Raw genomic sequence first — 17,550 nt, 5'->3', positions numbered from 1 at the left:
CTCCTCTCCAACTTAAGGAAGAGAGAGGTCTTTTTGAAGAGGTTAGATGAACACATGGCTCATGTTTGTAGTGGGGATTCTTTTTTTCAGATATCTTTTTGACCGGATAGATAGATGATATATGGATATAACTAGAATCAGATAAAAGATGACAGACTAGATAAATAGAAAGAGGAAACATTTATTACATACTTACTATGTTCTAGGTTAAGGGCTAGGGATAATCATGCAAATAAGCAAGATTTGCACTTGACCTCAAAAGAATTTATATGCTAATTGGGGGAGCTGGAAGGTGGGGTTTGGGGAAAGTGACTGTATGGTAGAGATGACCCAGGAAGTGCCAAGATAAGGAGAAAGCTGACTCATTAAAGGTAGTCCTTTGTTTCCTTTTCAAAACTGCCAAATAATGGTATACCTTTTCTTTTTCTAGATCCTTGGCTTGGTGTTTTCTATGGTCTTATACCGCCAGATTGGGGGCAAATAAAACTACAGGAGTTAAGCTGTCATCCATCAAATCTGCCTTTTAAAAATTCGCTTTGCTTTTTTTTTTTATCATATGTATAACTTTGTCAAGAAGTATCTGATTTGCTAAAATGTTACATTTTGCTGAAAGCATGGGTAATTTCCTTGTTCATCAAATGTCTTTCAGAACTGAATGACATAGGAATATTGATATGTATATTTTTCTTCAGAATAAAAACATTTTGTTTTAATTGACTTATTTCCTTCTGATTATTGTGTTCAGCAGGTGGTAATGTGTTTTAAATGTTCATCTAGAGATACTTGGTGGAACACTCTTGATCTCCAAGTGACAGAACAGTTATTTGGAGTTATAAATCTGAACTTTTCTAAAACAGTATTTGTTTTTCATCTTTTTTGTGGTTTGGAATATACTCAATGTAAGATGGTTGGTTTGACTTTGTAGCTGAAATCTAGTATAGGTTTCTCATTTTACAGTAGGGATAACTGGTCAGAAACATAAAATGATTTACTCAGGGTAAGAAAATTACCTGACAGATTCAGGACTCAAACCTAATTTCTTAAATCTCCAGTTGATAGGATTATAGATTTAGGACTGAAAGGAACTTTAGAAGTCACCTAATCTACCCTCTACCCTCATTTTACAGATAAGAAAACTGACATTCAGAGAGGCTAAATTACTTGCTCATAGCTACACAGATGGCTAGTGTCTATCAGGACACTTGGAACCCCTAACTCCTAACATTGAAAGTAATGGAGATCATCTAGCCAGCTGCCTTCCATGGCTCTCCAACATGTGACCACCCCACCCTACTACTTCTCCAGTGCCTGTTTCTGCTCTTAATCCAGTAGCTCTCCTCCCATACCCCCTTTAATTATTCAGAGATCATTGATTTAAAATCTTAAGGGACAACAGAAGTCACTTAGTCCAATCCCATCTTGAGAAAAATGATTTCCACGAAGATTGTGACTTGTCTAAGGTTATTTAGATAATAAATACTGGAGGTAAAATTTGAACCCAGGCCCTCTGACTCCAGAGACAAGACTCTACTGCTCCATATACTTTAATAGAACACAAGGGGGGCGGCTAGGTGGTGCAGTGGCTAGAGCACCGGCCCTGAATTCAAGAGTACCTGAGTTCAAATCTGGCCTCAGATGCTTGACATTTATTAGCTGTGTGACCCTGGGCAAGTCACTTAACCCTCATTGCCCTGCAAAAACAAACAAACCAATAGAGCCCAAGGAAGTAGAAACAACCTGTTTCACAATATTGCAATGACTGCCATTTTGACCAGTATAGTGATTCATTGGAAAGTCCTTAAAGCTGTTTCAGATAATTAGTGACCCTTGGCAGGTCACTTAACATCTCTTAATCTCAGTTTTCTCAGCTGTAAAATGGAAGTAACTACAGTACAGCACCTACCTTATTATGGGGTGGGACATCATGGAACAGATGTGAGACCTAGGAAAATAATATTGGAAGTCAAGTGGAAATTCAGGATTTTCTTCACAAAGCATGTGGGTTATTTCTAGCTAAGGAAATCATTCTGACTCAATGCTATAGATCATGGAGTTTTGGAAATGTAAGAGAAATTGGAGAGGCACAAATTAAAAATAGCATATAAGGTCACCTCATCTCGACAACTTAAATAATTAAGTGCCTTTTGAATGGAGTTTCTGCTTAGAAAACATCAGAATTGGGGCAGCTAGGTGGTACAGTGGATAGAGCACTGGCCTTGGAGTCAGGAGTACCTGAGTTCAAATCCAGCCTCAGACACTTGACACTTATTAGCTGTGTTACCCTGGGCAGGTCACTTAACCCCAATTGCCTCACCAAAAAAAGAAAGAAAGAAAGCATCAGAATCACTGAAGGGAGCTTTATAAAAACATTATGAATCAATTATAATGATGTCATTGAAATGTGGGCCCATGAAACCAAATCAGGGAGACTTGGAAGCCTGGCTCATGAGGAAATATTTATTTTATCTAAAATCAGTTTCTTGTTTGTTTGTTTGTTTTTTAGTGAGGCAATTGGGGTTAAGTTACTTGCCCAGGGTCACACAGCTAGTAAGTGTTAAGTGCCTGAGGCTGGATTTGAACTCAGGTACTCCTGACTCCAGGGCCAGTGCTCTATCCACTGTGCCACCTAGCTGCCCCAGTTTTTGCCATACATTTCCTAGAAGTCAGATGAAACAAATCTATGGATCCTTTCTTACAAACGCATAAAATACATATTGTTAAGGAAATATTTAAAAACAAGTGCAAAATTAGAAGTTAACCCTCAATCTAATAAAAGGGTATCCATGAAGATTAAAATCTTTTGGTTGGGTAAATGTGAATTGTGATTCATAAAATTACATGTATGGACAGCAAAGTAGATGCCCAAGTAGATGGAGATTGGGTAAACAAATTGATACATAAATGTAATGAAATAATACTATATCATATGAAACAATATGGAGAATACAGAGATGCATTAGAAAGATTTGTGAATTTATGCTAAGCAAAGTAAGTAGGATCAGGAAATCAAATATATGCATTACAAAAAGTAAATGGAGGGGTAGCTAGGTGGTGCAGTGGATAAAGCACCGGCCCTGGATTCAGGAGTACCTGAGTTCAAATACGGCCTCAGACATTTGACATTTACTACCTGTGTGACCCTAGGCAAGTCACTTAACCCCCATTGCCCAGCAAAAATAAAAAATAAATGGAAAAAATAAAAAAAATGAAACAATACCATGTAATTAATCCTGAACATTGGAACTAAGTTTGACCCCAAAGAAATGAAAAAATGAACCTTCATACCTTCTTTGAAAAAGGTCTCTGTGTGTGTGTTGTGTCTGTGGGGGTGGGCTGGTATTATGATTACACTATTGGCATTCATTGTGATAGTTGATGTGTTAGTGTAACTGAACTACTCAAAAAATTCCACATTGAGCATACTCTTCTGGCCAACTCCAGGGGAGGACATGGATGAAGTTCAGAGAGATGGTCTCAGATGGATAGGTTATAAACTTCATTATTGGATTGTAAAGATCACAGAGCCATCTGAGCATTTGGATTGAGTTTTTTTCTTACATATTATGCTTTCTTTGTCAAGAAGTGGGGAGGGATATATTTGAAAGTGAAAACAGTATAAAAATTTTATCAGTTAAGTTTTAAAAAGACATCCATCTTGTTACCTTCCTGGCCTAGAATTCCTGAAATGGAATTTGATGTTAAATCTACCACATAAATCATTGTTTTCCACAGTGAATGGATCCAGGGTTCAATCTAGCTGTCAGGTGCAATCAGTGGAAGCAAGTAGACAGAATAAAGATAATGGGCCAAGGAATGCCTCATAAAATGGCAAAGAGGAATTATGAAGGAACATAAATGTCAATTCCAGGGATGTTTGAAAAGCACAAGAACAAGAAGAATAATTAGACAACCCTAGCCATATTTGCCAGGCAAGGTGAGACCCAAATAAGTCATTTCTGTTTAGTTCTGAGCATCAGCCACAGCAAAGCCAAAAGGCACAGCTAAGTGAAGTGAGCATGACATTATACCAGACTCCAGATACCTCCACAGGAATTCTGTGACTTGATTTCAAAGAATTCCAGTAGAGCCTGCTATTTTCCACAGGGATTAAATGTCTGGAAAATAGGTTTGAGTTCTTGGCAAAGTTTAAGCCTCCAATTTTCAGGAATCTTCTTAAGAAGCAACAGATTCACAACTGAAAACTAGAATTTTAAAAAGAAGAGATAACCTGACAACAACAACATGACTATAAGCTTGCAGTGGAGTTAGATGAGTCAAACAAACAAAATCCAGCAAGTTCTTAGAAACAGAGCAAGTATCAAAATACTTAATGGGATGGAATGATGCAACATTTACTGGATGAATGGGGAAAGAAAGAGTCTCATGGGTCTGGGACTTGGGAGACCTGGTCTGTAGTTTTGGTTTTGGACATCACTTTCTATGACATTGGCTAAGCCTCTAAATCTTTATTCACATTTCACTTTTCTTACTAATTGCCTTAGTGGCTTTGAAAGACTAATGGCTTCTCAGACTCCGAGAAAGAAGGTGTGAAAGTTTTGTTCTTGGAGTATACCCAGCTACAAAATCTTAAAAAGAAAAAAAATCAACAGAAGCACATATACATCAAAACACCCTAGCTGAAAGACCTTCTTTATCTCATTCAATTTATCTTCATATGTAGACAATGCATTTTGAAGTTTTTATGGTTGAATGTTAACACATATTTGTACCTGGTCAAACATTATTGTTTTATGTTTTGTTTTGGAAAAAAGGATTTGAGGTGCTGAGGGTAGGCTTTTTTTTTTTTTTGACTGAGTCTATGATTTCTTTCTTTTCTTTTCTTTCTTTCTTTTTTTTTTTTTGGTGAGGCAATTGGGGTTAAGTGACTTGCCCAGGGTCACACAGCTGGTCCGTGTCAAATGTCTGAGGCCAGATTTGAACTCAGGTCCTCCTGAATCCAGGGCCAGCGCTCTATCCACTGCGCCACCTAGCTGCCCCTATGATTTCTTTATGTGAATATCCTGATAAAAATATCATATGAGTTAAATTTATATTCTTCGACAACTGCCTGAGATTCTGAAAGTTTTAAGCAACTTTCCAAGGGCCATAAAGTCATTGAGTATTAGGCTTCCTGACTATAAGGCTATCTCTTTATTATACCATGCTGTTACATGGAAGTTTGATATTATATACTTACAAGGGACAGCTAGGTGGCACAGTGGATAAAGCACTGGCCCTGGATTCAGGAGGACCTGAATTCAAATCTAGCCTCAGACACTTGACACTAGCTATATGACCCTGTGCATGTCACTTAACCCTCATGACCCCACCAAAACAAAACAAACCCAAAAGGTCCAAGGATAATGTGGTTGCTTTTGAGCATGATTGCTTAGATTGCAGTGTTTAGTTTGGGGGAAAAAATGATGCTAAAATAACCAAAATACCCTGGATGCCAATGGGTCTTTGAATGTAAAGTAGATGTGTTTTCTCATTTTCCCTGCCATTGAAAACACTCATGCTCTAGCTCTGGCCTACCTTTCCACATTTCTTTTGTATTACTTCGTTTTGTGCCCTCCATGTTTCAGCCCATCTGGCCAATTTGGTCTTCTTTGTACACAACATTCTGACTCCTCCATGTTTGCACATGTCCCGCACACCTGGAATGAATGGCGTCCTCACTTCTCTGTCTTAGAATCCCTGCCTGCCTTATTATTAGCTCTGGTGTCTCCTTCATGAAGCTTCCTGAATACCACAGTCCATGCTGCCCTCTCCTTCTATACATTACTTTGAACTTGCCATGAGTTAGTGCTTATGCGTGCCCACAGTATATGAGTGAATATAAACAAAATATATGAATATAAAAGTAATCGCATTTTTTTTTTGCAGTGCAATGAGGGTTAAGTGACTTGCCCAGGGTCACACAGCTAGTAAGTGTCAAGTGTCTGAGGCTGAATTTGAACTCAGGTCCTCCTGAATCCAGGGCTGGTACTTCACTCACTGCGCCACCTAGCTTCCTTCATAATCACACAATTTGATAGTTTGAGAGGATCTCAGTGGCCATCCAGTCTAACCCATAAACAAAAGGAATCTCAGTGTAACATACTTGTCAATTGTTACTCTGGGTTCTTCTTAAAGATCTCCAAGGAGGAAGAACTCACCACCTATCTGGGTATCAATAAAGATTTATTAAGTGCCTAATATGTGTCAAGCATTGTACTAAGTCCTGAAGATACAAGAAGAGGCAAAAACAGTCACTACCTTCAAGGACATTTTAATCTAATGGAGGAGACAACATGAAACATATTGACAAAGAAAGCTATATACAGGATAAATAGGAAATAATAAAAGGGGCTGGAATTATGAGGGGTTTTGGAAAGGCTTCCTGTTAGAAGGTGGGATTTTAGTTTGGATTTAAAGGAAGCTGGGGGACAGGTAGGTGGTGCAGTGGATAAAGCACTGGTCCTGGATTCACGAGGACCTGAGTTCAAATATGACCTTAGATACTTGACACTAGATGTGTGACCAAGTCACTTAACCCCCATTGCCCTGAAAAAACAAAACAAACAAACAATAACAACAACAACAAAAACATAAAGGAAGCCAGAGTAATTGGGAGACAAAATTGTAGAGGGAGAACATTCCAGGCATCAGAGACAGCCAGAGGAAATGAGTTGAGAGATGAAGGGCCTTGTTCATGAAACAGCCAGGGAGTCAGGGTTAGTGGATGGAAGAGGACATGGCAGGGAACACTGGGCAATATTCTACTGTACCCAATACAGGTTCTGCCTTAGTATAGCTCTAATTCTGATGAAGTCTTTCCTGACGTGTAGCCTAATTTTTCCTCTTTTCAATTTCCACCTATTGCTTCTGGCTCTGCTTTCTGTGGCCAAATGCTACGTATCTAGTTTTTCAAACGCTTAAAGAGAGCAATCATTGCTCTCTGCCCCTCCTCCCCCAAATCTTTTCTTCTTCAAGTTAAACATGTATGACATGAACTCAAGACCCTTCATGGTTGCCATCCTCTGCACATCTTCCAGATTATGTATGTTATTTTTAAACTATCGTTCCCAGAACTGAACACAATACTATAGATGAGATGTGATGAGGGCAGAGTAAAGAGAAACTATTATCTCTCTATTCCTGGAACCTCTGCCCATCTTAATTTAGCTCAAGATTATATTAGCTATTTTTTTGGCTGCTACATTATAATTGCTGATACATATTGAGCTCATGGCCAACTAACCTCCCCCTTTCTATAGATTTTTTTATAATATCTCCTAACTATGTATGTCTTCCCTGTCTTCTACTTGTAAAGTGGATTTTTGTTCCCAAGTACAAGATTATATATTTATCCTCTATTGAATGTCTTCTTATTAGATTTAGCTCAGTACTTTTGCCTAATATCCCCTTGGATCCTGACTTTATCATCTCCAGTGCTAGCTAGCCCTCCTAGTTTTGTGTCTTTTTCAAATCTGATAAGCTCACAATCCATGCCTTTATCCACATCATTGGTAACCCTGACAAACAACACAAAGCCAAGGAAAGATCCCTTGAGTATCCCACTGGAGACCTACTATGTAAACAATGAATGATTAACAACTTTTCTCTGAGTCTGGTCATGCAACAGTTTTGAATCCATCTGATTGTATTATGGTCTAATCTGTATCTCCCCATCTTCTCCATAATAATAATAGTATGAACTACTTTATCAAAAGCTTTGCTAAAATCTAGGCACACCGTGTTCAACACATTAATTTCTTCTACCGGTTTAGTGATCCTATTAAAAATAAAAATAGGGGGCAGTTAGGTAGTGCAGTGGATAAAGCACTGGCCCTGGAATTCAGAAGGACCTGAGATCAAATCTGGCCTCAGACACTTGACACTAGCTAGCTGTTTGACCCTGGGCAAGTCACTTAACCCTTATTGTCCCACCAAAAAAAAAATGAAGCTAAGCATGACTTATGCTTGATGAAGCCATATTGTGTCATTGTAATCACTGTTTCCTTTTCTAGTTGTTTGTCAGTCATTTCTTTAATGAACCCTTCTAGAGTTTTCCTAGGAATTCAAGTCTGGCTCACTGACCTCTAGTTTTGAAGTGCTGTTCTCTTTCCTTTTGCAAAATTGGGAGAATATTTGTTTTTCCAATATCGTTGTTATGTACTTCAGCCATTGTCCATGATCTTTCATATATCACTTGATAGTGGCTCAGCATCAAATCTGTCATTTTTTTTTAGGACCCCCAAGGATGGAGTTTGTTAGGCCAGGTAATATGAATTCATGAAAGGTAGTTAGACAGTCCTTTATTTTGTGTATGCATATTAACAAGTAAATGAATGAATCAAAGCAAATAGATAAATGAATAAACAAATACAAGTGCATACATATATGTACACACGTACATATACAAACATACACATATGCCTTAATTATACATACATACATGCTTGCTTGCCTTTTACTTTATTTACATTATTCTCCTAGTCGAATGTCAACTCTCTAGGGGCAGGAACTATTAATTTTTGCCTTTGTCTTTGCATGCTCAGCCCGTAGACCAGTGCTTTGCATATAGTATGAATGAATGAATGAACACTAATTTATTAAGTGTTTACTATAATGTTCCAAGCCTTCCCATACAGGAGGTGTTTGCCAAATTCACACTGAGTTGAACCCTGAACTGAAGCTAAGTATTTAGAGAAAAATCAAGCCGTTTCTTCCAAATGACATAATGTCCCATGGATTCCTAGCTGGCTGCAGACGGTTGAGTTGGCCAGAGGGATGAGAAAGATAGCTGAGTAGCACTTTCTTAAACTCTTCCCAAGTTTCCCACATGCCTTGTACGTGGTGGAACCCAGAAATGGACATGGAAATTGAATAAGATTCTGGCAAAGGAGTATAATGGGAAGGTTACTTCATGGTTCTCACATGTTTAATCCCCAAGAGTGTGGTTCCTTTTCAAAAAATGTAATTATATGGTTGACTCATAGTCAACTCATCATCTGTTCTTCCTCTTAGATCATTTTACCATTTTAATTTCTTCTAACCTCTTGTTTCTTATTTTGTATTGGCACCATTGTTCCAGTCCTTAAGTGTATAAAGAATATCAGTCTTCAAGCATTAGGCTTTTGTCATTATTCTTAGGGAGAGCCTTTGAAAAATAGATTTTGTAGAGAAGGTCAAGGAATTCCCATTGTGATCAGCCATCCTGTAACTTATCAAAGTCAACTATATAAGATATTTTATATAGTTAGGTGAAGGGGTGAGACAATGAATAACAAAATCATTTTAGTTTGGTTTTTGTTTGTTTGTTTGGGCAATGAAGGTTAAATGACTTGCCCAAGGTCACACAGCTCATAAGTGTCAAAGCTCGGATTTGAACTCAGGTCCTCCTGAATCCAGAGCCGGTGCTTTATCCACTGGACCACCTAGCTACCCAAACAAAATCATTTTAAAAGTACTTATTATGACCCAGGTACTGTGCTTTAAAAATGGGGAAGAAAAGGAAAGGTAAAGAGGAGAAGAGAAAATGAGAATCTAACTATATGTGATTTGTTTTGTTTGCTTTTTGAGACTGGCTCAACCTACCTTGCTCAGGTTGGAAATGTAGCCACCACTCATGGACTTAATCTGACTCCTGATTGGTACATGAACTTGGACCTGGGCCATTTCTGTCCTAGGTCAATTCATTCTTCCTCAGGCATCCTGGTGACCCATTGCTCTCAGGGATTCACTATATTGGTAGACCAAGGATGGGTCATCTTGCCCGCTGTAGTTCCTAACTCTCAAGTTTAAGAGATCCACCAAGTAGCTAGGTAGCACAGTGAAGAGATCACTGGGCTTAGAGTCAGGAGGACCTGAGTTCAAATCTGAACCAATCACTTCTCCTCAGTTTCTTCCACTGTAAAATGGAGATAATAACAGCACCTACTTTATAGGGCTATCACGAGAATCAAATGAGACAATATTTGCAAAACACTTAGTTCAGTACATAGTAGGTACTAAATAAATGCTTATTTCCTCTCAAACCTTGGTTTCCTCAGTATTAGACATTACAACCATGAACAATTACATTTGGCCAAATACTAGCTTTTTTCCTACAATTCCTATTATGTATTAGTACATAATAGGTTATGGAATTGACACTTTATGACTATGAAGGAAGATAAGTTATTTTCAATTTTTTTTTAAGTGAAGCAATTGGGGTCAAGTGACTTGCCCAGGGTCACACAGCTAGTAAGTGTCAAGTGTCTGAGGCCGGATTTGAACTCAGGTCCTCCTGAATCCAGGGCCAGTGCTCTATCCACTGTGCCACCTAGCTGCCCTGTTATTTTCAATTTGAAAAAAAAAAGTTAATATTCTCATGTCTTTATATATAATTTGTTGTTTGTCCATCAGGGTGAGTGAACTGGATTTAAGTGAGGGAGGACTGTGCAAAGTCACCAGCCTTACTCTGGGTCCCGTGGTAAGACATACACCAGGATGACTGGAGATGGTCCCAAATATTTAAGGCAATTGAGGTTAAATGACTTGCCCAGGGTCACACAGCTAGTAAGTGTCTGAGGTGAGATTTGAAATCTGGTCCTCCCAACTTCAGGGTCAGTGCTCTATCCACAACACCACCTACCTGCCCAACATATACATTATCATATTAATAAAGACAGAACTTTAATTTCTGTCTTTAAAAATGAGAAATCTCACACCCAGTACAGAAACTGTTATAGTCTAACAATAACAAACATTTCTATAACACTTAAAGTTTACAGAGAGGGCTTAAAAGACTTATAAAACTTCACAGGGTTATTGTAAGGAAGGTATTATTATTAATTATTATTCCCATTTTACAGATGAAGAAGTGCACTTAGATTGATATAATGACGGCCGTACTTAGCTAGTTAGCATTTATCAGAATCAGGATCCAAATGAAGTTCCCCTCTGAAGCACAGTACAATCTAACATTTGGAACTTCTGAAACTACATTTAATATTAAAGCTGAGAGCCAAGCAGAAAAGGATGCTGGGTAGGTTGGGCAAAACCCCAAACATTTCTGCAGGGATAATTTCAATAATTCAGATAAAAATGAGGCTTGTGGGAATCTGGTTGGTTCCTGACTTATACAAATAATAGTCTTTTGCTTTTTTGCCTTTTTTTTTCTGGTAAAGACTAAAAGAAGTCCCTAAGGTGGTGTAACAAAGGCCAATAATAATAGGTAGCATTTACGCAAAACACTTTATTTTATATACAATATCTCTTTTGGTCCATTCAACAGCTTTGTGAGGTTCCCTACTGTAAATACTATCATTTCCATATTACATACGCAGAAGTTAAGGCTCATAAAGGTTGTTACCTAGCCATGGTAACCCAGCCAGTGTCAGAGATAGGATATAAACCTAGATTGCTCTTAACTCTCAGGACAGGGCTTTTCCTAGTACACCAAGAAAATGAACTCTAGCTGAACCCTATGGCAGAAGAGAGGAGGCAGATGTCTTTCTGTCTTTTTCATTAGTTTCAAGTAGTTCAGAGAGGGCAGATCAAGTCTTCCTAGGCCAGAGGCCCAAGCATCAGGGAGGAATTATGATTTGGAAAAGAAGAGTGAACAGCAACATTTCAGGAAGCTATAGAGAATGTTGTAAGAAGTCTAACAGGGGGCTTTTGAGGGATGAATCCAATTGCTTTGGCTCGTCTTGTTCCCTTTCCACCCCTCCACCCCCAACCCCCCCCAAACTGTATTTGGAGATGAGTTCTATAAAGAAGAAAAGAAATTATAAAAAGTGGACACAAGAATTGAAAAGTATTGTTACAGGGCCATTATTGTAAAGGAAACTTAGCACAGAGGATAGAATGTGGGCATTAAAGTTGTGGAAGGTGAGTTCAAATCTGCCTTTTATACTTACTGGTTGGGTGACTCTGGGCAAGTCACTTAATTTTAGTATGCCTCAAACAACTCTAAGGTATACTTGCTAAGTCATAGATGGGCTGTGTTCTGTGATCCTTTTGTTTTGTTTTGTTTTTGTTGGGGCAATGAGGATTAAGTGACTTGTCCAAGGTCACACAGCTGGTAAGTGTCAAGTTTCTAAGATTGGATTTGAACTCAGATCCTTCTGAATACAGAGTCAGTGTTTTATCCACTGTGCCACCTAGCTGCCCCCATGTGATCCTTTATATACTTATGGATGTATGGGGGCAAAGAGATAATACACCTTGATAACTACTGAGAGCATTGCTATTACATCATGTGTACAAAAGATAGAGAGATGGGGGCTGATATTCAGAGCTCCTTTGTTCTCTACACAAGTCTGACCACATCTCTATTGTCATGCTTAACTATATTATATGCCTCTGTAATCCTACCTATTTTGTTATAAGCATTTAAATATATTATTCTGGAAGGGGTCTTTAGTCTTTCCTGCACTGCCAAAGTTGTCTGACATAAACTCAGGAGGACCTGAGTTCAAATCCAGCTTCAAACACTTGATACTTACTAGCTGTGTGACCCTGGGCAAGCCACTTAACCTTCAATGCACCTCCCACCCCCCAAAAAAATTCATGTTATAAAGGAAAGAGTGGCAAATATAACAAAAATGGAAAATATTGAATGTTGGAGGGGATGTGGGAAAGCAAAGCTGGGATGCTAATCCACCATTGTTGGAGTTGTGGAAAGATCCAACCATTTTGGAGAGCAATTTGGAACTATGCCCAAAGGGCTACAGAAATGTGCATACCCTTTGATCCAGCAATACCACTGCTAGGTTTATATCCCAAAGACATCCCCCCAAAAGAAAAAGACCTATTTGAACAAAAATCTAGCAGCTCTTTCTGTGGTGGCTAAGAATTGGAAATCAAAGGAATTCCCATTAATTGGGAAATGGCTAAACAAGCTGTGGTATATGATAGTGATGAATATTATTGTGCTATAAGAAATGACAGACAGAATGACTTCCGAAAGGCCTGGGAAGACTTGTATGAACTGATGTATAGTGAAGTGAGAAGAACCAATAGAACGTTGTGCAGAGACAGCAATATTGTTTGATGAAGAAGTGTGAATGACTTAAGTATTCTCAACAATACAATGATCTAAGACAATCTCAAAGGACTATTGATGAAACATACTATCTACCTCCAAGGAAAGAACTGATATTGATGGAACAGATTGAAGCATGTTATTTTTCACTTTCTTTCATTTTTTTCCTTTTAATCAAGTTTTCTTGTACAAAATGACAAATATGGTAATGTTTTACATAATCATACATATATAACCCATATCTGAATACTTGCTACCTCAGGGAAGAGGGAGGGAAGGAAGGAAAGGAGGGATAAAAATTGGAATCCAAAACCACAAATAAAAATGTTTACTACATTTTAAAAAAAGAAGCCTTGATCAATGCAATGACTAATCACAACTCCTGAAAAAAGATATTGAATCATTCACTTCTTGGCAGAGAAATGATGGTAGAGGGTGCAGCTAGGTGGCACAATGGATAAAGCACCAGACCTGGATTCAGGAGGATCTGAGTTCAAATCTGGCCTCAGACACTTGACACCTATTAGCTGTGTGACCCTGGTCAAGTCACTTAATCCTCATTGCCCTACCAATGTATACCTAGTATACGAATCCACAAAAACAACAAAAAACCAAAACCCACAACAAACAAAAACCTCTAAATGAAATTTTGCATTTCCTTCAAATATGAATTTTATTTTCTTTTTCTTTTTTTTTTGGGCGGGGCAATGGGGGTTAAGTGACTTGCCCAGGGTCACATAGCTAGTAAGTGTCAAGTGTCTGAGGTCAGATTTGAACTCAGGTACTCCTGAATCCGGGGCCAGTGCTTTATCCACTGCGCCACCTAGCTACCCCCTCAAATATGAATTTTTAAAAAGTATGATTCTGAGAAAGAACCAGTAGGCTTTACTGGACTATCAAATGAATACTTAATATAAAAAAAATTAAGAATCATTGCTTTGAGACAATTCCAAAGGACTAATGATGAAGCATCCTATCCACCCACAAAGAAGCTATTTATTGAACACAGACCAAAACATGCTATTTTTCACTTTCTTTCATTTTTTTTCCTTTTATTCAAGGTTGCTTATACCAAAGGACTAATATGGCAATGTTTTGCATAATTGCACATGTATAACCCACATCTGATTGCTTACCACCTCAGGGAGGGCGGAGGGGAAAATTTTCTGAACTCAAAACTTTAAAATAAAAAATGTTTATTTTTTAAAAAAGAATCCTTGCTTTGGACCTTCATAGTACCTAACTCAGTGAGTCTTAATAAATATTTCTTTGTTGATTATTTTAAAGAAAGCAACCAAAATAAAATAATTTAATTTTTCTTCATTGATTAGTCCCTTATCACAGAATTAGAGAAACAGAAACCTTTACAGTAAGATATAGTATGAATTTTGTGCCATTGGAAAAATTCATCTAATTTATATGGTTCTTACCATAAGACATTGTCTACTTCCCTCTCCCCTTCATGGCAGAAGTAGGCATATTCATAGGGATAAAGTAAACACTCTGCTTAGAGAATAGAAAAGACTCAGAATGATTTCAGTATGCTATAGGAGAAATGTGGGTTACATTAGGGAAGAGAAAAAGGGTTTATAATGCTTGAATAGGGGCTTCAAATGGCAAATGTCAGTTCTTACAAAAGCCAATTCTTACATAATAGATGCTTCCTTTTCAGAGAAAATGTACATGGAAAGTTACAGGATTCTTTGGAATCTCTGCTTGCAAAAGAGAACTATTGTATGATTTAATTTTCAAATCCATGTGGATGCAAATCTACACAGTCAAAAGAGAAGATTGGGCATTTATTCTAAAGACTCTGGCAAAAGGACCCCATTCTCTGAAGTATCATGCTGGCCCCCAAATTTATTAGATAAACATCTATTTCCCTTTGACTGGCCTGGCCAGTCACTAGAGTGCTTGTGTATATATTCTTGGAATGCCCCAAATGATCAACTTTTAGGTTGACAGTCTGAGATATAATGCAAGAAAAACCTTAATTCATTCCAAAGGGGCCAAAGGGGAAAAGGCTACAAAGTTGAAGATTCAAAAAAGCAGAGAATTTTCAGGAAAATATGCAAGGGACCAATAAATATATTTTTACATTGTGGTAATATCCTCGTTCCCCTTAACATAAAATTGCATTCCCAAAGAACAAAAAGAAACATTTGAAAAGGAGAAAAATCATTGTCTTCTTGGCCACTTTCCCTCTTCTTCAAAGTATCTTTGAATTTAAATTCCATCAACATGTGTACAAAGTCAACACAATACAAACAAAACAAAAGAGATTGTACAGTAGCCATAATTCTTTTGATTTGAACTTTGTTAATGAAACCTAACAAAACAAAGTGAAAAGTACATATATATTACCTTGAGCAATGTCATTGTCATCATCATTACCATCATACGTGGCACAATGGATAAAGCACCAGACCTGGATTCAGGAGGATCTGAGTTCAAATCTGGCCTCAGACACTTGACACCTATTAGCCGTGTATGGGGATTTACGATTTTCAAAAGTGCTGACATAACCTCATTTGATCTTTCCAATAACTGAAGAAAATGGACTATATGGATTAGCCCCATATTCCAAATGAAGAAACTGATGCTCTATATTAGATGCTTGGGAGCTTGTTTTTTATATGGTAGGAAATTGATCAGTCTCTCTCATTGAAGCATTTTTCCACCATTTAGGAGCCATTATTCTCAGAATGAATGGTTATGTGATAAGTATGGCAAAAGCAGAGGAAGGAAAGATGGTTCTTATACAAAATGTAAGTATCCTAATGATTTTCTTCTAGGAAGAACATGTTTTTCATTAGTCCACAGACTGCATTTCATACCAACTGTCTATGATATGGAAATTAGTATCCTAAGTTCAGTTCATGATCTCTAGCAGAACAAAATGGCTTCCTAGCTGTCTCTCTCTCTCTCTCTCTCTCTCTCTCTCTCTCTCTCTCTCTCCCTCCCTCCCTCCCTCCCTTCCATCCCCCCCTTTCTCTCTGTCTCTCTTTCCACCCTCTCTGTCTCCGTCTAGGTCTCTCCCTCTCCCTCTCTACCCCCCCCCACATGTCCCCCTTCCCCTCTCCCCATATACATTGGACTGAAAATTGAAGTGACAGTAAAACATTGTGTAGAACAGATGAGGCAAAGAATGTTTTGCAAATCTTTGGCACTAGGAGTCTTTTTTATCCTTTGTGGAGTCCTAATGGAGTTCTTCCTGGGTGTGGCTCTGTGTTAGACTTTAGAATCAGAACTTTTAGATCCCATAGCTAGCATTCCTTAATAGCTAGTTTACTCTGTTGATTGATTAATTCAGGGTGGGGATGGAATCTATAGAATAATTATTCTTGGAGTCCGGAAGTCTTGAGAATGAGTACTGACTCAAATATAGCTGTATGACACTGGGCAGGTCCCTTAACCGTTTTTTTTTTTTCCCAACCTCCATATCCTTATCTACAAAATGAAAATAATAAAAGGACCCACCTTTCAGAGTTATCAATGAGTTACCAAATGTAAAGCTCATTGCAAACCATAATACACTGTGTAAATGCCAGCTATTATTATTAAATGTTACACTACTATTCTAATATCAAATGAGTAAGTCCTGTATTTAACATGTATTAATGGCACCTTACTAGTTTTCTTAATTCCTAGAGATTCTAGGATAATGATTGGTTAGTCGATAAGGTGGCATCTAATCCCAAATTCATGCTTTGGGGCCTTTCAAGGTTATAATTGATTGAGAGGGTGAAGGGGGAGGGGAAAAGAATGAGAGGGAGGGATTGTGTCTGCCTCATTCCCATTTTACTACATAGTGAGCAGAGGTAGCCATGTTGTAATGGATAGAGAGCTGGCCTCAAATTCAAGAAGACCTGGGTCCAGTCTTGTCTCTGAACTTATAGCTTCTCTTCACTCAAGGCTTTAGTTTAGTACTTCAAATAATGTACTATCCTGTATATTTGAGATTGATCAGCAGACATGCACAAGGGGCTAGGCTTTCTTTTTTAAAATGGGCTTTTTTTTTCCTTTTTGCAGGGCAATGGGGGTTAAGTGACTTGCCCAGGATCACACAGCTAGCAAGTGTCAGGTGTCTGAGGCCGGATTTGAGCTCAGGTCCGCCTGGATCCAGGGCTGGTGCTTTATCCACTGTACCACCTAGCTGCCCCCTAAAAAAGGCTTTCTTTTAAAAATATTTATTTTATTCTTGATAATCACAAATTTACTGAGGACTGATCCTCTCCTACTCCCCATTCTCAAGCCAACGAATTGCCTGGGGCTGACCAATCTTTGTCAATTCCAGACTCTTGATTGTCTTATGGATCTCCCCCAAACAAACTATCTACTCCCAAAGATTCCCCATTTTACTCCTTGGATTTTAGATTATTATGTTAAAGGGTCCATTTACATGAAGTAGTCTCTATTTAGAGTTAAGTAGCTTCTATACTTAACTCAAGGGCAGTCTCATAGTTCCTTTTGTTCTGTTACCCCATACAAACCCATCCTCAGTTCCCATCTTTGGGTATACCTAGCATTCTTGC

The 17,550-nt window shown here is 38.2% G+C and overlaps 1 protein-coding gene across 1 annotated transcript in view; it reads left to right on the top strand.

Annotated features, from left to right (window-relative positions):
• The window catches only part of TSPAN8 (tetraspanin 8), a 31,441-nt gene extending 30,769 nt beyond the window's left edge, over window positions 1-672 (top strand). The window contains exon 8 of the mRNA XM_043968534.1: window positions 431-672. Within this exon, the coding sequence (XP_043824469.1) occupies window positions 431-484 (54 nt within the window). The 3' untranslated portion in view covers window positions 485-672. The remainder of the gene's footprint in view (window positions 1-430) is intronic.
• Window positions 673-17,550: the final 16,878 nt, after the last annotated feature.

The sequence above is a fragment of the Dromiciops gliroides genome, chromosome 5, assembly GCF_019393635.1.
Source record: "Dromiciops gliroides isolate mDroGli1 chromosome 5, mDroGli1.pri, whole genome shotgun sequence".
NCBI classification, from domain to species: Eukaryota; Metazoa; Chordata; class Mammalia; order Microbiotheria; family Microbiotheriidae; genus Dromiciops; species Dromiciops gliroides.
The sequence above is the reverse complement of the archived record's forward strand: the minus strand, read 5'-3'. Positions and strand labels throughout refer to the sequence as shown.